Genomic DNA, 23,381 nt, shown 5'->3' on the forward strand with positions numbered 1-23,381 from the left:
ACAGGCGCGCATTGACCTTGCCGCCGATCCGCTCTACCAGCACAGAGCTACGTGCGATCTCTTGTCTAAGCGCAAATCGGCGCGTTGCTACTCAGATCGTCCTCACATGCCTCTTTCACGCTGCCAGCACGGAGACGTAGCTAATCTGAGATGCGCACGTGCACGATTCTCTTTTTACGCGCAAATCGGCGGGCTGCTCGATTCTGGGGTCTTCTTTTCGTGGGTTGGTGGGTTGATCAGACGCAACCCGCCAGATCTGATGCCGGCGAAGGGGATTGAAGCAGCCTCGAGTGAACTCAGGATGCAATGACGGAAACTTGATCCGCTTGTTTTATAAAAGTCTAAGCGGCTCTAGGTGCTTTCATGATTTGCTGAGCGAAGTTGATAGCAAACAGCCCAGGCGAATCGTCGTATGTTTATCCGACGCTTGCTCACGGCCAACTCGGCGAGGGTCCAACAGACAGCAGACAACAACTCGTAACACCAACACGAGGCAGAAACGCTCCAACCCGATCGAGAATTCGGGGAACTCAGGGAATGAGAATTTGCGTTACATTCTTCTTTCTGGAAGCCTAACGGGGCTCCGGTGTTTCTTATTGTCCAGTGTCTTCTCCGTTGCGGTCTGTCCAGCATCTTGTGGGTCCGTGTGCAGAGATGACGGCAAAGACCCGGCACGGTGCGGTAGACCGTTGAAGACGCTGGTAGCACCTGGACGCGTGGAAGAGGCTAACTTCTGAGATATATATTTGCGGCGCTGGAATCTTTGGGTGTGACTGTGGGGGTGCTGGTGTCGTACAATTAGCGGCACTAGAAGCTCTCTGCGTCGATGCTGGAACACTCGGCACATGCCAAGCAGGACACATTTAGGGCTTCAAAGGTATAACCAGCTTCTCGTCACTGTCTCAAGTATCGAGATGACTAATGCATCCACAGATCAGCCTGAGATCTCCGCCGTCCCTTCAATATCGGTCCCCTCATCGTATGGCTCATCCTTGGTAAATATGGCCCACCTAGATGTTCAACTAGCCATTGAATCCTAGGACCAGCCTAGGATAACATAGTACAGTCAGATTCCTAAGGTACTAGTGTGTCTGCAACTTATCCCGGGTCAACTTAGTGCCCGTAGACATTCCAGGCTAACAAAGTCTGCTCATACTTTCACGATAGCAATCGAGCTATGATTCCTCTCAGAGTAAAACAGTGCCTTCTTTAACACAGTCTCCTTGAAAACGGTCGGTTCACGAACCTTCGCTCATCACATCGTAGGTTCACTTGGATCTGGTTTCTATCGGCCATCTTGACAGGTCACCATTCTTGTCAGCAAGTTTGGCTTGCAGTCGCTTAGTCCATCTCGATTTTGCTTAGACTTGCTCGAATTGACGTTGATTAAAGGAAGTTCGTGTTCTGGTATCAACGCAACAACTCTTGTCAATTTTAAGTCACAATCCCTCAGCATATTCTGGGTAAATTTGAAGCTGCTTCGGTCGCCGCTCTTCAAGCAAGTTGAACTACTAGCTTAGCGCATCCTGAGTCCATTTGAAGCAGCTTCGATTACCCTCCGTGCACATGGAGTCGCGTTAGTCCGCCATTCACTGCGCACGTACCAGCCGCTCCGTTTGTCGCAACGAGCCCATTGTTTACATTAAGATTTCGTGCTGGTGACTGAATCATGATAGGAAGGCACGCGATAAGCTAGATATAAATAAACGAGCGTTGCTGTTCTGTCTCTTCTTCCTCACTGTCCATATTGAGGTTTTATAGGCTCGAGCTGCCGTCACTCGACGTATAGTGATCGTGGATATACTTGCAATTGCTTTGGCCAAGCCGTCAGGCCAAACAAGCAGCAATGGCTTTCCGCTCCAATTTGGAGCTTCTCGGCGACCACGAGTATACTCAGGCTCACCCAGAGCCCTCCACTTCCATCCCTCCCTCTCCCACCTCCAAGGACAACGCCATCTGGATGGAGCCCTCCCGGTACATCACCTCTGCGGAGGCATCCAACCTTGATTCCAGCCTCGATCCCGCGACCCAGCTGCTGATCGACCGCGCCGCCGCCTCCATCGCCGCCAACATGCTGGAGCAGCTCGAGCAAGCCGCCCTCGTCTCGTACCAATACACGGGCAACGTGGCACTCATGCAGGGACGCAACAACGTTGACGTCTACGACCGCGTTGTCCGCGACTCGTTCCACACAGGCCTGCTGCACGCGCTTTCGGGAATGGGTGGCATCAAGACGCCTACCATCATCATCGATGTCACGGGCTTTCTTGGTGAGTCTTCTTCTCGCTTCTAGTGCTTCTTTGCGATATTCTAATCGCGAGCATAGACGGAGAGAACGAGCTTACCGCCGCACTCAAGCGCTCCAACTTCTCCCTCGTCCCCGCGCGCCTCATCCAGACCTCGGAGCGCCCACTCACCCGCGAAGCCACCGCTTCCTTCGCCGCAGCCTTCAGCACCGCGGTCAGAGGTGCCTTCGCCTCCCAAATCGAAGCTCTGACCGACATCCGCCCCGGAGAGCTCTTCATCCGCCAGCAGATGCTGCACAAGGGCAAGCACGACATTGGTGAGAACGTGGAGTGCTGTCTGTTCAAGATCTCGGAGGAGGACTACCGCATGCCGTTTGACAAGAGCACGCTGGATAACAATGCGTACAAGTATGTCAAGGCGCAGACGAAGGAGGTTGCGGATGAGGTGTTCAAGCATATGGTTGCCGAGTTCAGCATCAAGTGCAGTACTTGTAGGATGTACCACGATTTCAAGGTCGTTCGCTGAGGGCCTTCTGGATGCAGTTGATAGGTTTGAAGGAAGCTGATGGAAAGAATGTCGATTAAGGAAATTTCATGGCTGCTTCTTTATGGACGATACCCGGTCTGGAGTTGGCGGCACGGAAAACGAATGACCTACATGGGCACTCGAACAATGATCACTGGCGCAATGCCTTCTACTACGAAATGCTTATCCAATATGCTTTGGTGATTTTGAGTGTACGTAGAGTGATGTATGCATACATCAGCAATAAGTGGAGCACCGTATGGCCATACTGATGAGCAGATGTGAGATTTGTGGTAGATACCTTGAAACCGACTCAGCGGGTCGTGGACCAACTTGACGGCATCCTGCATTAGACACTTGACAAGTTCAATATAATCGACGGTCATTTTCCTCTCATGTATGCTTCCTCAGATTGACACTGTAGAGAACCCAATATGCTGGTTCAAGCCTTACAAAATGCCAATATCGACTCTTCGCGTTCGTTTACATGGCCACGGCAAACGGCAGTACGAAAAGTTGCCGATACAATCTCAAAACCCGTAACAGGTAGCATTGAGTTCTCGTCGTACACATTCACAATCGACATTGGAGAACGGGAGATCTTTAAGCCGGCAATAGGAAAGGTTACATGGATCCCTATCAAGGGGCGTGATCGCACTATGTACTCAAGCAACCTCATAGATTCCGCGTCGCCCAAAATCTGGCCATATTAGAAGTGGAGAGATACACATGAAATTCAAAATTAGCGGCGAGGTACTCATATTGCCGGCGAAATTTGTCGACACAGTCTATACCCGTAGATGGCATGGCGTCAGAAACATTCGATGCGATCATTGTAAGTACCACCCAGTTTACCAATCAAATCCCATGATGACTGAAAACACTTTGCAGGTCGGAGGTCCAATCGCAAGCTTGATGCATGCAGTCGTCCTCAAATCCCTCGGATGAAGCGTCATCGTCCTCCAATGTTGCGAGCACAGCGAGCTGCAAGCCGAAGCGGCTGGGCTGAGCATAGGCTCCCACGCACAGAAGTTTGTCAACAAGTATCTCGATGTCGAACGTTCTCTGAAAGCTGTCAGCGGAACAAGGTCGCAGATCTTGAGTCTACCTGGCACTGTTGTGATGGAAGTACCTCTTGCCTTTGAGGTTGTTACGTCGTTATGGGGTCTGGTGTTTGAGCGGCTCATAGCGGATTCTGTCGGTGGAGATGGATCAGGGTGTGCCGGGGTGTATGGGACCGGGGTCAGAGTGACTCAACTCGAATACGAAGGGCGGGGTACCACGGTGAGAGTTGCGTGTAAGAACAATATCGATGAGACAGAAACAACAATCGAAGCGGCGCTGCTCTTGACAGGCGCCGACGGTGGTCGTTCGACTATCCGTCACCAGCTCCTGCCATTCATCCATTCAGAGTACGCTGGACATGTAACGTGGCGAGGCTATATTCCCGAAGGGTAGGCGTCGGAGACTTTGAAGGGAGCCTTGGTAGGGAAATTAGTGTTCACATTACTCCAAGGTCAGTATATCCTTGCGTGAGCGCCACTATCCGCTAAGGTCCCCTCCACTATTAATGCTTCTGCTTCATTATTTCACCCCTAGCCTTCGAATTTCATCGGAAGTGAAAGCGAAGAGCTACAGTCAAGTGGAGACAGTTGCGAGAATTCGAGCGATGAGAACAACAATGATGATATCTCTAAGTCTGAAGTGACCCCTCTTCTGCTCGAAGCCAGGGAGATAAACGTGCCTTATGTGGACCTGCAAAACTTGCCAGAAAGGGTACAGAACGACGCACTGCAAAGAACAGATGTAGGACATCTTAAAGACAAGCCAGTCCCAAAGATTCCTCCGAATGCCTGCAAGGAATGCGATACGGCGAGCAAGCAAGAAAATCCCCAAGCGGCTTAAACACCGATTTGGAGCTTCCAGTTTGGTGCCCTAAATAGGCCAAAACAGGGTTACAAAAGGTTAAAATAAATGTACCGCAGGAATTTGACCTATAGGGATAGATGTAGTAACAATCAAGGAGTCATGGATCGATAGAAAAGTGCCTTTGACCCATGGGAAAGTGGAACAAGAACTTATGGAGAGCACCAATATCCCAAATGTACAGTGAGAACCGGTTCGATCATCACACGTCAAGATGTGAACACGAATGAGAATCAAGACACTGGGTCCTCTCGATATGCAAAGAACACGGTCGGGATTTCCCTTCGGCATCTCTATTCCTCAGCGACGCACCGACAGTGGGCACCTTACCAGTGTCTTCACGGCAGGTTTTGCAGACTTTTGTTGACGGCCTTCCTTTGCTCTCTGAAGCGACTCCATGGTTTCTCCAAGCCCGGGATACTTTTCTCAACGCGTAGAGGGCCTCAGGACGGTGACAGTGTCCCTTGGCCCTGCTCGTAATGAGGACACTTCCGCCTGGAGGAACGCTGGCGCGGCGTATGATCCGGGAAAGTCTCGAAGCGCTGAGTTTGGAAGGATCTGTTAGTGTATGTGAGAGGAGAAGCATATACGGTGTCGGACCAAAGGGCAAAGCAAGAAATCGGCGCATTCCAAACGGCGTAGCACGGCGGGTTCGTCCGTAATGATGCATTTGAATCTCCAATGGAGTACCTGCAAATACATACTCAATAAGAGCAGCAAAGACGCTCAAACTGTATGAAATGCCCGAGGGTAACAACATGCGCATGTACCGAATAGTAAATTTATGATGGCTCGAGCCAGTACTCTGGGTTGGCCCACGTGGCGTCTGATGGGATGTTGTTTTCTGGGCGTGGGTAGAAGACGAGTACCGCAGTGTGGCCAGGGAGACGCTCTAATCGTACGCAAATTCGCTTCTTCTTTGTGCAAGTCAAACACGCTCGGTCCTGTTCATACTTGAAGATGCTCTAGACCTGATTGCCTCGACAAATTATCTGCGCCGTTACGTACAACGCCTTGTCTATATAACATTGATTGTAGCGTGGATATGTCATGCGGCAGTACTGCTTGTGGTCTTCCTCGCATTCACTGTGGAGACTCTCCAAGGCATCTTTGAGTACACCAGCTGTAACAGGGCCTGCAAGGTATAAACGCTTTCGACAGTGAGAATCGCCAATGGATATCTTCAGGTGTAAGTCGAACGGCGTGATGTTGTGCTCTTTCCTCGCTCGAGTCTGACGCTTCGCAGCGGTATTTGCAGTGTTCGATTATGCATTTTCTGCCAGGCAGCTTGACCGTAGACTTTCCAAGTCACGAGATCTGCTCGGCCGAGAGCACGACTGAACCACAGTGTTGCCCGGAAAAATCTGAAATCTTGATATCTTATCGTGTGGGAACTTACGATTTCATACTGTTATAATAGCGTTCTTTGATAGTGTATCTCGGAGTATCCTGGCTATAGAAAGTCCAATTGTTATTGTCACCCACTGTGAACCGTGTCGCGAAACGGTGTTGTATAACAATTGTACAATTCACGCGAGCGTGGGGGCCAGAAATACTTTCCCATTGAATGCTCCGTTTTTTATAATTGGAGTTGACGCCCAGTCAAGATCTTCGTAATCAGAACACAAATTGCTCTGAACACGGAATGTATTGGTACCGTGATAGGGAGGCAGCTATACGATTGGTCAAGATGCATCAACCCTGGCCGAACACGCACACTTGGCGGGCGCTTCCGTCTCATAAGCCGACCCCTGCGTCGTGGCACAGTTGCGTTCCCAGCCATTCAAATACTTATTTGACCCGGCCGGTCGAAGGCGAAAAGAAGGCGGAAAGTCAATATCTACACTACTGACTGAACACTGTCTGGTTCCAGCACTATACCCTGCTTGTGGCTATAATGGACTCAAAGCCGGCATTCACTTTCAACTCAAGTAGTTGGTCCGGATCAGGCCTTTTTGGGTCAGATCAAGGTCCAGCGCCCACCATCCAACGTACATCGGACGGCCGCCGCATTAGAGTCAAATTACCGTCTTCAACTCATATTGTAGGTATATCTACCATTTCAAAAAACGAGAAGCGCCAGAAACTGGAGAACGCTCGCAATCAACGCCCATCTTCTTGGTCTATACACACATCTGAGAATGACGAAGATGATGATGGCGACGATTCGAATCTCGTCGGAAGTGAAAGCGAAGAGCTGCAGTCAAGTGACAACGAACGTAAGAAGCCGAGAGATGATGATTTCGATAATGGAGAAGTGCTCAGCGATGGAGATGCAGAAGAATTGGACGAACAGATTCCGGAGGAAGAGGTGACCGCTCTTCCCCCGGAATCCAAGGAGTCTTGTGTGCCTTGTGGGACCCCGCAGAAAGAGGCGCGGACCGACATTCTTCCAGGAGCAGTTGCACCTGTACTGGACGACAAGGAAGGCACGACAAGAACTTGGTCAAATGGTGTCGAGGAAGGCGATACAGCAGGCACGAAAGACAAACCATCAGAGGCTTGGAACACATCTTTCGAATTCCCTCTCCCCGAATGCCCTCCATTGAACCTTTCCGATGAGTTGTTGTTCAATGAAGTCTTCAAGATTCAAGAAATCGACCAAACATACCACGTATGTCGAGGTCTCGATGAACAGCAAGCTCAGTGTACATCCAAGGTCCCAAGCAGCTACAGCTTCGGCATCAGATTCTTACAGATGTCTCTCGCAAATGGAGAAAACATACGCGAATCCAAAGGCAAAGCTCTCGCGATGTATAGTCTGTGTGGCAAACACACGTCGCAGTCAGAGAATCTTGCACAGGAATGGATACGGCTTGCGAATCTGACCAAACCTGCGCGAAAGTACTGGATGGAACGACAGAAATCTCGGTCAGTCGACCGTACAACCTGGCCAAAATTGTGCGCAGAATTCGCGGCCGCTGAGGTTCGCCGAGCGCTAGTCCAAGATCAGGTCGGGCAGAAAGGATACATGGAGTCGGAGAAAGTAATAGACTCGCTGCGGAAGAAGGTCGCCAGTCTCGAGAGTCAGGCCAATGTACCATCGAACGACCCACCTAAGAGCAGTCTTACAGAGGTTCCAGAGAAGATCTCCGCTCTAGAACAACGAGTCGCCATACTCATGTCGGAAAATACGGCATTCAGAGTAGCCAGAGAGTCCAACGAAATTGAATTCGAGAAAGAGAGGGAACGCGCCCAGCGCGACCTCTCGGATGCGAAGAACCTCTACAAAGAATCTCAAGAGACCGCCGAGGCGCTTCGCAAAGACATCGACTCTCTGCAGTCATATTTGGATAGGGCGGAGACCAAAGCAATTACATTTAAAGATTCACTAGATGCAACGCAAGCTGCGCTGACCAAGACGGAGAACCGCCGCCGAGAGCTTGAGGTTAGACTCGAAGAGAGGATGGCGCTGGGGACGAAGACAGAAGACCCGCCCGAGACGAAGCTCGAGAAATATCTGCGTCAGGAGCTGGAGAGATCTCAGCGGCAGTCCCTACAGCAGCAGAAAGACTGTGAGAAGATGAGGGAGGAGCGTGTGCGACTTCAGATAACGAATGCGACGCTAGAAAGCCAGGTCAGGCAGATTGAAGTCGCCAAGGAAGAGCTCAGGCGTGACTCTGATAAAGATAGGAAAGAATTTAAGGAAAAGAATCTAGAGCTATTGAGTCAGATCAAGCACATCGAAGGAATTAAGGAGGAGCTCAAGCGTGTGTTCGAAAGAGAGGCTAAAGAGCTGAACGAAAAGAATGCATACCTTTCGAGTCAATTGCAGAATGCTAGGGCCCACTTTGAGCAGCTGAAGGAAGTTTTGCCAGACATGGAGAAGGAGAACAAGGGAGAGGCGTCGAAGTCGAAGTTCAGTCTGAGGGATATCTACAGGAGGCCAAAGAACGAACCTTCCAGGCCGCAGACAACGTCCAGTAATTAGTCGGAATCGGAGATGTTCATGTCATATGCTCCTACTGTAGCGGTAGCAGGAAGCTATGAAGGACCGTATTGATCTATGAAAGTTGATACTTAAGACTGCTTTTATACTTGCTCATAGGTGCCCTAGAGACCCGAATGCCTCGGAGGCTTACGTACGCCAGCTTGCGTATTCCCTATCAACCTCAAACAACCTCAGTACTGTCACACCTACAATAAACTATTCAGCCGCAGGCCCAGAGGAGAACGGTGCGCAGGCACCGAAGGCTGGAAGTGATGCTCTACACAGCCAGCTTAGCTACCTGATGCACCAATTTCGGCAACAACCTCTGAGCATCCTCCTTGATCATCTCAGCTGCGCCCTCGCCAATACCATACGCCACCATCTGCGTATGTCCATTGTTGACTTGCGGGACCGAAGAAACATCCGCGACGCGCAGATTCCGCACGCCACGGACCCTCAAGCGTGCATCCAGCACGGCATTCCTGTCATCCGGCTTTCCCATCGCGCATGTGCCTGATGCATGGTAGCCTAGATCCATAGTCAGAACCTTGGTAAAAAGATATAGTAGTAAGACTCACATGTCGTAGCATGCTTTCTCACATGCTCTTCCCAATCCTCCCTTGTCTTATTCTCATGATGCGTCAAATCCGCCGGCCAGCTCCCCTTAACCACATTCCTCGTCCCTTTCCCCTTCATCACAATCTCATTCGCAAATCTGCAGCCCTCGCTGAGCACTAGCATGTCCAGCGGGTCGCTGAGGTAGTTGTGGTCGACGACCGGGTTCTCGAGCGGATCCTTCGACTTCAGCGTCACTGAACCACGCGAGTGCTGGTTGAACAGCAGCGCGCACAGCGAGAAGACGTGTTTATGGTCGACGGGGAAGTCGGTGTACTGTTTCGGTCCGCCGTACAGCTCCGTGTTCCAGAACTCGATGTTCGGTTGTGATGGAGCCAGGCCCATGGGGTCTCTGCCTGGCTCGCGTTTCGCGTTTTGCCAGAGTTCGGAGTCTTTGAGACGCTCGTCTAGCCGCGCGTAGCCGAAGATGCCGAAGGGGAAGGTGGACAGGATGCCAGTTTTTTTCTCTTGGTAGAGCGCGTAAGTTGAAGCAAGAGCGTTGTCGTGGTAGGCGAGGTAGTCATTCGTGAGGTTGGGTTCTGAGACTTCGTAGAAGATGAAGCAGAGCTGTGGGAGGAATTAGCTTGGAGTAATTCTTGGCTGCACCAAGGTACGCACTGGTTGTCAATAAAAACTGCATTTTCTTGACGGTTGTAAGAAACTGCAAGTTTCATTGACACCCTGCGAGATACTTACGACGTGGTCCATGAGATTTCCGCCCACGCCGGGGAGGTCGACGAGACACTTGATGCCGTGCTTCTCTAAGTGTTCTTTGGGCCCGAGGCCAGAGCGCATTAAGATCGGAGGACTGCAATACGCACCCCCGGCGACAATCACTTCTTTCCGTGCTTGGTACTCGACTTTCCTGCCATCCTTCGAGATTGTAGCAACACCACACGCAGTCAGCTCACCCGCATCCTGACTGAACACAACCCTGTCTACAGTGACCTCTGTCTTGATGCTGATGTTCTCTCGCTTGTAATCCTTAGTGATGAAGTCTGCGGCCGTGGTCCTGATGCCCTGGTGCACAGTGCGTGGTACGTCGCCGCAGCCATGTGGCGTCTCGCCTGTGGAAAACATATCGGGATGGTAAGGTAGTCCCAGATCAACCATACTCTCTTTCACACGCTCTGAAATCGGCGCCAGATCATGTGGCTCCATGTGCAAAGGCCCGCTGGTTCCGTGGACAGACATATTCGCCTTGTGCCAATCTTTCTCGTGGAACGTCTCTGCCTGCACATCGTCAGCGTTTCGACCGGAAAAATAGAATCAAACATACCTTTTTCATATAAGCAAACATCTTGTCCCCTGTCCATTCGTCTAGTCCCCAGTCATCATAGTCTTGCTTCGTCCCACGAATACACAACGTGCCATTGACACCACTCGACCCTCCGAGAAACCGGCCCCGGCTAACCTTGACCTGCCTATCATCGATTGTCTTCATAGGCTCAGTGACAAGATTCCAGTCTGTCTCACTGTCGAAATTCTTGCTCCATCCACCAGCCATATGCACATTCTCGAGGTCTGCATTGTCAGGCCCGGCCTCAAGCACGAGGACTTTGACATTGAGATCCTCAGCTAAGCGTCCGGCGATCACGCAGCCGGATGTACCGCCTCTGTTTACCGGTCAGCTTTTACTTGCGTTGAAGGAAGTAGAAGCTGTGAGGTTCCGAAGTTATGAGCACACCCACAGACATGCATGCAATCGTACCCGCATATAATATAATCGTAAGTATCCGAAGGATCGACGGAATCAATACGCTCAAGAGACATGATTGCGGCAGTCTGCAGCAACAAATGAGACCTACCTTAAGTGCTGGTATCGACCACAAGCGCAGGATGGCCTGGGACAGCCGAGTAAGCTCCCACGCTCTTTATGCAGCGATGCGCGTCGTGAACGGAAAGCCCCCGCACCGTTTCCGCAACTAGATGCATGGTCGCACGTGGTAAGCTGTGATGATCGCATGCTAGCCGCTGATGCATCCATTTGTCCAAGACTGGCCTGCATGTGTTGATCGGATGTCGACCGACCAATTGTCAAGGCCCCCGTTTCTTACTATCAAAGGAGATGGACCAACAGTGTTTACGCTGCGATGGTAGCGGATCATAGTCTCTGGGCATGCTGGCGTCATCTCATGTGTGAAAGCTGAACCACATGCCAGAAAGCCGACCCTTTCAAACACGCTGTAGGCGTGTTTAGCAGAAGAGCAAACACCCTTGAATTAGACGAATGATTGAAACAATGTCTTTCTGCTCGTCGCCAAGTCCATCCACACATGCGTGCTCGATTTCACTAAGCTTACCCCGCATCCGCGGGTTGCGGGGACGAAGCGCCCCGTTCTGGGGCACCTGGGCAAGCCGCCTGAACACGTGCAAAGCTCAATACCTAATCTTCGCCCACTCCACGTTGTTCAACTTTCATTATAGAACCAAATGACGCCGAATGACTGCAACATGAACATCTCAATAGTTTGACTACTTCGCGTACAGCAACGCGCTGTTAAAAGTACACTAATACATCAGACATGAATATCCAGTAACCTCTCTCCTGTGCCCAGAAACGTGCATCAACTTTAGTAATCCAAACGCAAGATGTCAATAACGCCGTATGCTGTTCCAAACTCGCAGCGAATAGCTGCAATACTAAGTGAGCCCTACCATGATATCAAAGCTGGCCGACCTGCGTTTGTAGTAATACATTTCCCCTATCATGTAGAAGCCCCAATAGTCATCAAGTGTTTTAGCTCTTCGGCAGTGAAAATCCTCGAACCCGATAATACGTCTCGCACCTAGTTGGAGCTGTCAAAAGGGTTCCCGTTCGTTGATGCGTCGTATGTCCGTAGTGGTGCCGGCGACGACTTCTTCGTGGGCGGACTGAGATTTTGAGGAGGAACGATTGGCGATAAGGCCTTGAGTGGCGGGAATACGTGGGTCTCTGACACCTCGTGACTCGATGGCGGACGTGCGCCGTCATGCTTTAACGGCGCAGGGATTGGATCCGGCAATATCTGTGCAGGCATCTGGCTTGGGGATGGCGCAATGAATGAAACAGGAGCTGGCGCCGGCGATGACATCTGAGGAAGCGGTGGCGGCGGTGAGCTGTGCTTTATGGGGGACATAGCCGAAGCTTGGACATTGCTAGGGGGAAAGGAAGAGTAAGGGCTATTCGTGAAGTTGTAGCCGTTCGGCACACCGTTGACAGGACGAGGTGAAGAATGTTTTACAGGAGAGCCAAAGGATGTGGTGCCGGCAGCAGACGTGGGTCGACTGAAGCTGCTGTTGTATGTGGGGTGGAAATTCGATTGAAAGGGGTTTGTGGTGTTGAAAGGACTCCCATTCTGGCGTGACCCCGGCGTGCCATTGTTGAAGGAGCTGATGGCATGCGGAGGGAGCCTAGGTGGTGATGAACCGGGAAATCCATTGGCGCCACCGTGTACACTGGGCTGCCGAGGGCGAGTCGGTGAACTGCTGCCGGCAGGTATCAATGGCGAACCGTATGCTGCCTCTGATCGCTGGATACCTGGAGGACCAAGAGCTTGCCCTCGAGGCGAGAGACTGGGACCGTTCATCAGAGAATGGCCAGGATTGAACGGACGTTCGGGGGATTGAGGAAACGGTTGAGGGGGCACTTCGACGGCGTTGAGCTGCTGAGAGGGTTCCTTTGGCACGGTGCCATTCGTCTGCAGAGTGCGTTGCGCGTTGGGTGAGGCAGATGTTAGTCTAAGTTTAAGAGCAAGCTTAGGTTCCTTTGCGGCTTGCTGCTTTCGTGTGCATGAAGCGCATAGAAATTTGAAATCCTCTGCCTCTGCCCGCTTTGCAGATATGCCGTGACAGGCCGAGTGCTGCCATACGCCACATCCATCTTTCTCGTCGCACTGAATCTGGGGCTTGCCGTCATCGATGCATTCTCCATTCAGCCCGCACTTCTCACAGTCGAAAAGCCAGTACTCTTTCTCCTTCAGTCTCTCTAGATCTCTCTTGGCCTTCTTCATCTGTGCTGTAAGATGGCGTTCGGATAGTCTTGCCTCCTCTGAAGCCAGTTTCTTCTCATCTTCTTCCAATTTCCGGAGGTTCTCTTCTTGTAGGATCTTTTGGGCCTCGCGCTCGCGAATACGTTGCTCTCGTGTTTGTCTGCGAGACTCATGTGCCTAAGTGATGTCAGTCAAAGCAACAATTATTAGATCCTCTGGCACTCACATCTTCCATATGACGCTGCTTCTCTTGTTCAGCTTTTGCCATGGCAATCTCTTCTTGTCGTTTCCGCGCTGCCTCTTCAGCCTCCTCGATCTCCCGTTGCCTGTCCATTTTCGCAGAGATTCTTGACGAACGTTTGGCGGTAGCAAGCTTCTGAAGGGTCTCAAGCTCCCTCATCTTCTTGGCTTCTTTCCTGGCCTGGGCTTCTGCCACCTTGGCAAGCTCCGGTATGATGTCTGCTTCTAGGTCCTTATATAATTGCTTCTCATCGGGGTGGCGGCTCTTGCGGATGCCGGTCAGATAGTCCTGGTAATCTTCATATGTGATGCAGACACATTCCCATTGCATGCCGCCGAAGCCATCGTCCTCAGCTTCAGCATCGTTCCCCTCAGTGACTTCGTCCACCTCTTCAGGCTCCTCAGGCTCTGGTGTGGAAGTCTTCCTCCTCTTGGAAGTCCGTGACGAGCGCGATTTGCGAGCTTTGGCTTTCGACTTGGCTTTTTGGGGGGGCGGCGGGGGCGGCGCGTCGGTCCGGCGATACATGCGCATGTCATCAAGCACGAAGATTGTGCGGCCTTTTGAATCGTATCCGAAGGGATTGAAGCGCTGGTGCGGTCAGTTATCGGTGGGCGGTGCTGGCGCAACAGGAAGTCTTACCCAATCTATTTGCTCCGCCTCAGTCGGGTTGAGCCGTTCCCTGATGGTGTTTGGGTTGTTCAGCGTCCAGACAGACAGTTGTTGAAGTACTCTGATCTTGGTGAAGACGTCGAAGTCGTCAAACCTATTGGGAACCTCCTCAGTGCCGAAAGGGTTGCGCGCCGGGGCTTTCGCCACGAACTGGCGTCGCGTGTATTCATCAAAAATCTCGGGTCTAACGTGCGTTAATGTCCGCGTGGGTCAGTGGGAGGAAACGCACGTACGTGAGGCCTTTGTGCGACGAGACATGCTTGAGCAGGGCAAGACCGATAGCGGCCAGCATCTGCGAGGGCTGAGGCGTGAGGCATTCTGTCTCTAGTTCCTGCGCAATGGTCAGCATGCATTGCGCGGTGTATGTCCGGTGTGCTCTGTGAGCGCGCCGGGCGCAAACGCGTACCTCAATCCCGAAGTCTTCGTCAATCTTCAGAGCCCCTTTGAACAGGAAAATGTATTGGGCCAGGTTCGCGAACTGCCACATGTTGCGTAGCTTCTGCAGCGTGGTCGGCTCCTCGACTGGCGCTTCCGTCTCCATCTCATCCCGACCGCGCTTTCTCGCGACCATTTTCGCGGTGCGAGCCAGGCGGCGACGCGTTTCGCAGGGCCGGCGGTTCGAGCGGTGTACGTCGATGGGGAAGTGGCGTGTATATCTACCTGCGCGGCGCGTGCAAAGTAGAAATATCGCGAGCGAATGGGCTGGGTGGGCGGTTTGTGTAATGGGACCTTGGGAGACAGCCAGGAACGTGAGGATGGTTGCACTTTCCCGCGGCGTTAATTGCGCTAGTCCGTTTTCGGCCACCGTGCATCATCGAGCGTGGGACGTGGGCAGCCTCGCCTTAGCCTCAAGTCTTCACGCGACAACCTCTTTGGATGAACCCGAATCCTACACGATGCATCAGATCCTCGAGGGTCACCTGAGCTGTTTTCCACGATGTTCGGCGACTGCCTCAGACCCGATGCAGACGATGCAGCCTGTGCCTCTTGAGAACGCAGGGATTGGATACTCAGCTGCCATGGCTGACCATATGTTTGCTGCAGACTTATCGTTCAAGCCGCAATCCATGTAGGTGATGTCTACCAACACGGCGACAGTGGGAGTGATGGGGTCGGGGACATCCTGCGTACGAGTGCTGTTAGCGACATGTAGCTTTGGCAACAGTACATATGCACTCTATGCATGGTAAGAGACTGTCAATTCAAATCAAAGAGCGGTTTCATTCGCTTTGATAGTCACATGTCCAGCAAGCAACCTTGAACATGTCGTGCAGTCGGTAATGTGTCAACTCGCGACATGGTGTGTTGCGAAACCGTCCTAGAGATGTAAGCCATTTCTGCGAGGACCGTTGATGGCAGCTCATCCAGCATGCAGTCTCTCTACCATGACAGCAAGATGGAAAGAACGCTGCGACGTTGCCAGGCACAGGTCGCACTGCTGCGGTAGCTAAAAATACGCGTGTCGGTGCCGAGACGGTTATCTGCAGGTATTAGGGCTGGCCCGCTCGGCCTCCATGAACAGCCAGGATCGGGGGTGCGCGTCCAGGGCACAGCCGTTGGTGCCGTGTGTCTAGTACTAGACGGTATCGACCTCAGGGTTGTCAGCTCGTAACTTTTCCTGCGCCTACACCGTGACCACATCCCTATTCCCTACCGCGCCTCCTTCGCACCGCTGCCTCTGCTGTGCCGTTGCCCGTACACTCGCTTTCCACCGCGCTGCTAGGCCCCTCCTCCGTACCACACCCGCCATCCTTAATGTTGCCTCTGCGCAGCGCATGAGCTGAAGAAGCGCGACTCAATGTAGATTGCGCACCACGCGCGAGCACCACCCGCTCCAATGTCCTCCCCCGACCCTCACAACAACAACATCCACCGCCGAAGCCAGACTCATCAGTCGATACCCTTGCGCGACCTCCACCGCCCGCCGGACGACCACGATGGAGAGCGACACCAGGGGGCGCAGCAGCATCGCCAGCACCGCAGGACGCTGAGCGACCGCGGACGGCAGCTGCTGAGACACTCTGGACAACTGGCTTCGGGACAGCCATGGAACTCGCAGTACGCACCCATCGCCGAAACAGAAACGTCGCCCAGCCCAACGCGCACCCGCACGGGCGGACGCCCACAGCTCGACACCGCAGCCGGTGCATCGCGGCGCCCGACGCACGTTGAGGACGATGGCGACTTTTCGCCTGTGGACATCGGCGCGTTCCAAGCTGCAATCGGCTTCTCAGGCCTGGGCTTCCAGGGCGAGACATCCCCGCCATTGGGCCCTCCCATGACGCCCGCGCAGTCGTACCCCCAATACGGCAGCGACCCTTATCTGGGCAGGAGCACCTCGGAGGATCATAGCTTCTACGCTGCATCCACCTACGACGACAGGGACACGGCACACCTGACCGATGCGCAAAATCTCCAGCCTGTGAGCGGTGCCGCAGCACCGCTTTCTTCCACGCCAGGCAACCGTTCCAGCTTCCAGAGCGTGCGATTTCTCACACCGGGAGGATCCACCACTGGACCAAGCCTGGGACACGATCTCGAGCAGCATTCGCCGGGTGGCCTGCGGACGTCGACCGGCCGGAAGCGGTCGCTCTCTCCCGGCAGCATTGAGTCGCCGCTGCATCGCGCAGGGACCATAATGCGTAACATGTCCCAGCGTGTCGTCAACATCAGTAACGAACCCGAGATTGCGGCGCGAACGATGCGCAGGAAGTCGTCAGTGCGCCACCCTCAAGATCGCCTCCAGGAACCACCTTCGTTCCCTGCACTGCCAACATACCTTCATGACGGACCTTCTTCTCCCCTCGCCTCGCCGATCGAAAAGCCACCCTCGCCAATAGAAGCAAAATCCAGCGCGCAGTGGCAACGTCCGTCGAACCCTTTTCGCGGGAGGTCGCTGGGCATATTTGGCCCCGACAACAAGCTGCGCTTGAAGCTCAGTGACCTCCTAGTCCACCCTGTCACTGAACCTTTGCTACTCCTGCTCATTGTCGTTCAAACTGTGCTGCTTGCCGTAGACGCAAGCAAAGACGTATACAATTTCCCTAGGACGAAGGAATGGGGTTCCAACGATATCGATTATGCAATACTAGGGCTGTTCGTTGTTTACACTCTTGAAACGATCATTCGAATCATTGTGTCAGGTTTCATCATCAATGCTCCGGAATACAGTACCATTAACAGGCAGGTCGGCTTCAGGCAGGCCGTTCTTGGAAATGCACGCAAGTTATTTGGGCCTCAGCGACAGCCGTCGATTAAGCGTGCCGAAACCAGCATCGAGCAGATTCCCTCGGTCTTCCGGACCTTCACAACCGCACAAATCAACCCAACCATCGGCCCTGGAAACTCGAGAGACCAACAACGAGCCCGTCTCGCGCATCGGGCTTACTTACGTCACTCTTTCAATAGGACCGATTTTGTAGCTGTGGTCTCATTCTGGATCTCATTTGTTCTTGGTCTCACTGGCGTTGAACATGACAAGCATATTTACATCTTTAAGATGCTAAGTTGTCTGCGCATTATCCGCCTTCTCAACTTGACGAGTGGTACTGCAGTCATCTTGAGAAGTCTGAAAAAAGCGGCGCCTTTACTTGTGAACGTTGCCTTCCTGATCAGCTTCTTCTGGCTTCTGTTTGCCATCGTTGGTGTTCAGAGCTTTAAATCGAGCTTCAGAAGGCATTGTGTCTGGATCGATCCTCAAGGCCAAAGTAACTTCACGAACGAAGAACAGTTCTGCGGTGGTCATCTCGAAAACGTCCCTGGCATTCACCCCCAACCTTATATCCCAGCTCCTGGAATGCCAGCAGGGACGGACAAAGGATTCCTTTGCCCGAAAGGATCGCTGTGCATAGAGGGTACAAATCCTTACAGCGGCACACAGAGCTTCGACAACATCCTGCAATCTCTGCAATTGGTCTTTGTCATTATGTCTTCGAACACGTACTCCGACCTGCTTTATACCATTGCAGATAGCGATTACCTCATAGGCGCGCTGTTCTTTGCCGGCGGGATCCTCATTCTGTCTCTCTGGCTTATATCTTTGCTGATCGCAGTCATTACGTCGTCGTTCCAGATCATACGTGAAGAGAGCAAGACAAGTGCTTTCACTGGAGAACATATAGAAGAGGAAGATCAAGACAACCTCCCGAAACAACGCGTGAGCAACCTGAAAAAGTTTTATGAGAGGACTTCCTGGGTTTGGATTCTGATCATTTCGTATGGACTCATCGCTCAGGCTTTGAAAAGCGCAAACATGTCGCCTTCACGCGCCAAGTTCATAGACAGGTCTGAGATTGGCGTCACTTTTCTGTTACTGCTTGAGATCATCATTCGGTTCATCGTTGATTGGAGACACTTCTTCAGGGGCAAGCAGAACATCACAGATCTGCTCATCGCAATCATCACAGTAGTGATACAGATTCCAGCAATCAAAGAGTCACATGGCGGGCGGGCATACGCCTGGCTCTCCGTCTTCCAGATCATTCGAATCTATCGAGTCGTCTTGGCCGTACCGATGACGCGTGATCTTATTGTAAGTCACATCTCACCTCATACTCGTCGATGACTAACTCTGATAGATGATCGTTCTTGGCAATGTTGGCGGTTTGCTCAACCTGATTTTGTTCGTGTTTCTCCTGACCTTCCTCGCCTCTATATTTGCGGCACAACTCTTTCGTGGAGAGGTCCCGCCCGAACAAGATGGAGACACCCTCGTGGTATCCTTCTTCACAATATACAACTCTTTCCTCGGGATGTACCAAATACTCTCAAGTGAGAACTGGACCACTATAATGTACAGCGTCACCACTTCTACAGAAACATGGGGAACATCCTGGATCGGGGCCACGTTTTGTATCATCTGGTTCATCTTCGCGAACTTTATCGTCCTGAATATGTTCATTGCTGTCATTCAGGAAAACTTCGATGTCTCTGAAGATGAAAAGCGCCTGCAGCAGGTCAAGGCATTTCTGCAGAACAAAGAGCAGGGATTCAACTCATCCGATGGAAATCTGTCACTATCTTCCATTTTCAAGTTGGGCCACGCCAGCCGGAAAGACCCACTGGACTACGGATCTGCTGCCACAGAGATGCTTCTCAAAGATGCTGTAGTTCGTGATTTTCTTGACGACGGAGACGATAGTCCACATGACGAAGAACCGCAGCCTGGGATTCGACCAGCACCAACAATTGTAGGATCGGGAGCCATGTCAACATTTTGGCAACGTCTCAAGCGGCGAATCAGCAATCGAGAGCCGAATCCATTCTATGCTCCTCTTGATTTTGGACGCGCCTACGAAGATCTCGATCCCAGGAGGATGGCGAAAGAGGTAGTCGATGCGACAGAGAAGAGAAAGAAAGCACAACGCGACTATCTCCGGAAACATCCAAACTACAATGTCTCCCTTTTCATATTCAGGCCCTACAACCCGGTCCGCAGGTTCTGCCAAAATATCGTAGGTCCAGGACGTGGCAAAGACCGTATAGAAGGTGTTGCCCCGTCGGTGCCCATCTGGTACACGTTCTCGGCTTTCATCTATGCCGCCATCATCGCCATGGTGCTTCTTGCTTGCATAACGACACCGCTATATCAAAGAGAGTATTTCAAGACTCACGAATTTAGCGTTCGCAATTGGTTCGTGTGGACAGATCTGGGCTTTGCTGTCTTGTTCACTGCAGAAGCTTTGATCAAAGTCATCGCGGATGGCTTCCTTTTCACACCAAACGCATACTTCCGCGGCTCGTGGGGTTTTATTGATGGCGTGGTGCTCATCACACTCTGGATTAACGTCATAACTTCGTTGCTCAATGAGGGCCAGATCACTCGTACCGTAGGCGCATTCAAAGCCCTACGTGCCCTGCGTCTCCTCAACATCAGTGACAGTGCACGAAATCACTTCCACTCCCTTATCGTCCGCGGCTGGTGGAAACTAATCTCGGTATGATCACTAACCATCCTTATACCGCACCGCTAACATTACTAGGCCGCTTTTGTCTCTCTGAGCTTGCTCATTCCTTTCGCCATCTACGGGCTAAACCTATTCGTAGGACGTATGCAATCGTGCAATGACGATGGCTCAAATATCTTTGATTTGCACGACTGCGTCAGCGAGTACGACAGCAATCCTTTCAACGACGACTGGAACGTCCTCGCCCCGCGCCGGGCTTCCAACCCGTACTACGATTTTGATAACTTCGGTAACTCCCTGTTTATCCTATTTCAGATTGTGTCACAGGAAGGATGGATCGACGTTATGTGGGCATCTGAACAGATCACCGGCGTATTCACCCAGCCTGCTCCGTTTGCTTCCCAGGGGAATGCTCTCTACTTTGTCATTTTCAACTTGCTTGGCGCTGTCTTCGTGTTGACACTCTTTGTATCTGTCTTCATGCGCAATTACACAGAACAGACCGGTGTCGCTTTCCTCACCACAGACCAGCGTTCATGGCTTGAGCTGAGGAAGTTGCTACGTCAAGTTTCGCCGTCGAAACGACCATCCTCAACAAAGGTGCGAGAGACGTGGGAAGAGTGGTGTTACAGACGTGCTGTCCGCAAGACTGGTAGTTGGCAACGGTTCATAACTGGGTTGCTTCTTGCTCACCTGGTCCTCCTTTGCCTGGAGTGGTACCCCGGATATGGTATATGGGAGCAAGTTCGCGACTATATCTTCCTCCTTTTCACGATCATATTCATCGCCAATGTGGTCATTCGGATCATCGGTCTATCCTGGCATCGATTCCGCAAAAGCTCCTGGGATGTGTTCTCGATTTTCGCAGTATCGGGTACATTTGTTACTTCGATTCTTCGATTGACTAACAACAGCGAACGAGTCTTTGCTCAACTCCATAAGCTGGGATTGGTGTCGATTGCTCTGCTTCTCATTCCCAGGAACAACCAACTGGATCAACTCTTCAAGACGGCCGCAGCAAGTTTGGCGTCCATCATGAACCTTCTGGCGACTTGGTTCGTACTATTCTTGGTGTATGCCATCGCTCTCACCCAGACCTTCGGATTGACGCGGTTTGGCGAGAATGAGACTGGAAACATCAACTTTCGAAGCGTTCCGAAAGCCCTCATCCTGCTCTTCCGAACAAGCACGGGTGAGGGATGGAATGAGCTGATGGAAGACTTCGCGTCGATCGATCACCCCTACTGTACTGATGGAGAAAGGTACTTTGAAAGCGATTGCGGCAGCCCGGAGTGGGCCCGTGCTTTGTTCGTCACCTGGAACATCCTGAGCATGTATATCTTCGTCAATCTCTTCGTGTCGTTGATATACGAAAGTTTCAGTTACGTGTATCAGCGAAGCAGTGGGCTGTCGGTCATTAGCCGAGAAGAGATTCGTCGCTTCAAACAGGCTTGGGCTGAGTTTGATCCCAACGGCACTGGATTTATAACCAAAGATCAATTCCCTCGATTGCTGGGAGAACTCTCCGGCATCTTCGAAATGCGAATCTACGACGGCGATTTCACCGTAGGAAGTCTGATCGAAGAATGTAGCACAAACTCTAGAAGAACCTCGGGACTACCCGTGCAAGGCCAGAAGGAGCCTGTCGAGATCGATATCAAGAAACTCAACCGGCGGTTGGCTGAGCTTCCTATTGCCGAGATCCGGCGACGGCGAATGCGCATGAACACCTTTTACGAGGAAGTAATCGTGTCGAGTGATCCCGATCGCGGCATCCAATTCACTTCACTGCTCATGATTTTGGCTCATCACAAGGTTATTAATGATAATAAGAGCTTAAGGTAAGAATATGGAGCCCCCCAAGTATGCACACTGCTAACATGCGATATCAGACTAGAGGAGTTCCTGCGACGTCGAGCCCGCCTTCAACGCGTGGAAGAGGCTGTGCGGCGAAATGTCGTTATAGGATTCTTCGACACTCTATACTGGTCGCGAAGGTTCCGCCGCGTACAGCAGCAAAAGGAGCACGGCCGTATGACTGCTGTACCGCAGTTTACAGTACCAGAGATCTTCATCGACGATGAAGACGCTGTGGATGCGGAGCGAGGACAACGGTCTATCACAGGCAGTCCAATGCTGTCACCAGTGCATTCAAACACAGACACAGGAGGCTGGCGAGCCTCAGGCAGCGACGCGAGGGCTCCATCACCACCAGCCGACATGACATTGAGAAGCCGAGCCAACTCAATACAGACCACGCCACTCGGTTCACCCACGAGACCGAACCCTCTCTCGCCCACACGCACGTCGCCACAAATGTCGCCGTTCTCCCCACCACCGGACGGCGAGTGGCAGTTCGCATCAGCACTCAGCCGACCCCCTAGTCCGCTTGAGGGCGAGGGAGAGCTAGCCGCACCAAGCTCCACGGGGAACCGCAGCAGGCAAAACAGTGCTGTCAGTGCAGCCGACGTTTTGGAGGTACTCGACAACTCAGCCTGGGGCGAGAGTATCCGCAGGAGTTTCACCCAGCGGCGGTCGGGCGGGAGGTGAGCCGATGTGCTCGCACATCTCCTATTGGTCTCAGGAAAGGTGCCCGTTTGTTGTCTCGAACGCGGATGATCTACGATATGACGATGGAGAGGGGTGCATGGTGCAGGGCCGCGGGAAGCAGGCCCTGTGTCGGCCTCAGAACAGGTCGCAGGTGCCTGTACAGGGGCATCCCGCACACACGAACACGGTTGCATTGACGTTTGGAACTCCTGTCTGGGAATGGCGCTACCACGAAGAGGCATTTATGGCGCATTCGGAATTTCTTCTACTTTTGCGTTTGTGCATATATTCAGCGCATACATATGTGTCAACGAGCTGGCGTGAGAGGTGATGGACGGTTTGGGGTTGTGGGGAAGGGGTTTGGGCGAGGTAATTGGCGGGCGGAGGAGCTTTTTTGTAATTCTTCTCGCAGGGGCTGCATAGCGACGGCGCTGGTTGGCAAGCATTCGAGTAGCCTCATGCGCTTCATCAAAGCATTCAAATTTCTGGCATCGAAAAGTGTTGACTTGGTACGCCAGGCGGGCGTGCTTGTTTGTGGACGCGTCTATACGGGCTGCGCTCATGGTGAAACTCGGCTGGCGCATCTGGCGGGGCTCTCAGACAGCTTGGCCGCCGCATGGGCCTCGCATCTGAAGTCGTCGCTCCGGACTTGAGACAGGCGAGATGGGCTGTCAGAGACACGGAGCGGCTCAGGTGCGCGGCTGGCGAGCTTCTGACGGGAGGAGCAACGGCGAGGTGCTGCGCTAGACGGCTGGTGGAGGCAAGGTGGCAGCCCAGATGTTTCTCCCTTGGTGGTGAGC

At 52.4% G+C, this 23,381-nt stretch overlaps 6 protein-coding genes across 6 annotated transcripts; 4 read left to right on the top strand and 2 right to left on the bottom strand.

Moving 5' to 3' along the window:
- Positions 1–1,846: 1,846 nt before the first annotated feature.
- CC84DRAFT_1212419 (uncharacterized protein) lies at positions 1,847–2,772 on the top strand (the record flags this gene model as incomplete). Its single annotated transcript, XM_018182453.1, has 2 exons — positions 1,847–2,270; positions 2,327–2,772. The coding sequence occupies 2 exons, from the start codon at positions 1,847–1,849 to the stop codon at positions 2,770–2,772; spliced, it is 870 nt and encodes a 289-aa protein (XP_018043305.1).
- Positions 2,773–3,572: 800 nt separating this feature from the next.
- CC84DRAFT_1171581 (uncharacterized protein) lies at positions 3,573–4,677 on the top strand (the record flags this gene model as incomplete). The annotated part of the gene is made up of 3 exons (XM_018179919.1): positions 3,573–3,607; positions 3,723–4,197; positions 4,372–4,677. 3 exons carry the CDS (start codon positions 3,573–3,575, stop codon positions 4,675–4,677), a joined length of 816 nt encoding a protein of 271 aa, XP_018043306.1.
- A 1,918-nt stretch (positions 4,678–6,595) lies between these two features.
- CC84DRAFT_1201807 (uncharacterized protein) lies at positions 6,596–8,629 on the top strand (the record flags this gene model as incomplete). The annotated part of the gene is made up of 1 exon (XM_018181740.1): positions 6,596–8,629. The coding sequence occupies one exon, from the start codon at positions 6,596–6,598 to the stop codon at positions 8,627–8,629; it is 2,034 nt and encodes a 677-aa protein (XP_018043307.1).
- Positions 8,630–8,796: 167 nt separating this feature from the next.
- Positions 8,797–11,017, bottom strand: CC84DRAFT_1109858 (glucose-methanol-choline oxidoreductase-like protein; the record flags this gene model as incomplete). The annotated part of the gene is made up of 5 exons (XM_018175235.1): positions 8,797–9,157; positions 9,208–9,811; positions 9,941–10,477; positions 10,524–10,860; positions 10,956–11,017. 5 exons carry the CDS (start codon positions 11,015–11,017, stop codon positions 8,907–8,909), a joined length of 1,791 nt encoding a protein of 596 aa, XP_018043308.1. The 3' UTR covers positions 8,797–8,906.
- Positions 11,018–12,033: 1,016 nt separating this feature from the next.
- CC84DRAFT_1077982 (uncharacterized protein) lies at positions 12,034–14,696 on the bottom strand (the record flags this gene model as incomplete). Its single annotated transcript, XM_018173781.1, has 5 exons — positions 12,034–13,392; positions 13,442–14,044; positions 14,096–14,309; positions 14,359–14,456; positions 14,532–14,696. The coding sequence occupies 5 exons, from the start codon at positions 14,694–14,696 to the stop codon at positions 12,034–12,036; spliced, it is 2,439 nt and encodes an 812-aa protein (XP_018043309.1).
- A 990-nt stretch (positions 14,697–15,686) lies between these two features.
- CC84DRAFT_1255096 (calcium-channel protein CCH1) lies at positions 15,687–22,948 on the top strand. Its single transcript, XM_018184505.1, has 4 exons — positions 15,687–18,656; positions 18,703–20,061; positions 20,107–21,872; positions 21,924–22,948. Exons 1-4 carry the CDS (start codon positions 15,963–15,965, stop codon positions 22,579–22,581), a joined length of 6,477 nt encoding a protein of 2,158 aa, XP_018043310.1. The 5' UTR covers positions 15,687–15,962; the 3' UTR covers positions 22,582–22,948.
- Positions 22,949–23,381: the final 433 nt, after the last annotated feature.

The sequence above is a fragment of the Paraphaeosphaeria sporulosa genome, assembly GCF_001642045.1.
Source record: "Paraphaeosphaeria sporulosa strain AP3s5-JAC2a unplaced genomic scaffold CC84scaffold_1, whole genome shotgun sequence".
Lineage (NCBI taxonomy): Eukaryota > Fungi > Ascomycota > Dothideomycetes > Pleosporales > Didymosphaeriaceae > Paraphaeosphaeria > Paraphaeosphaeria sporulosa.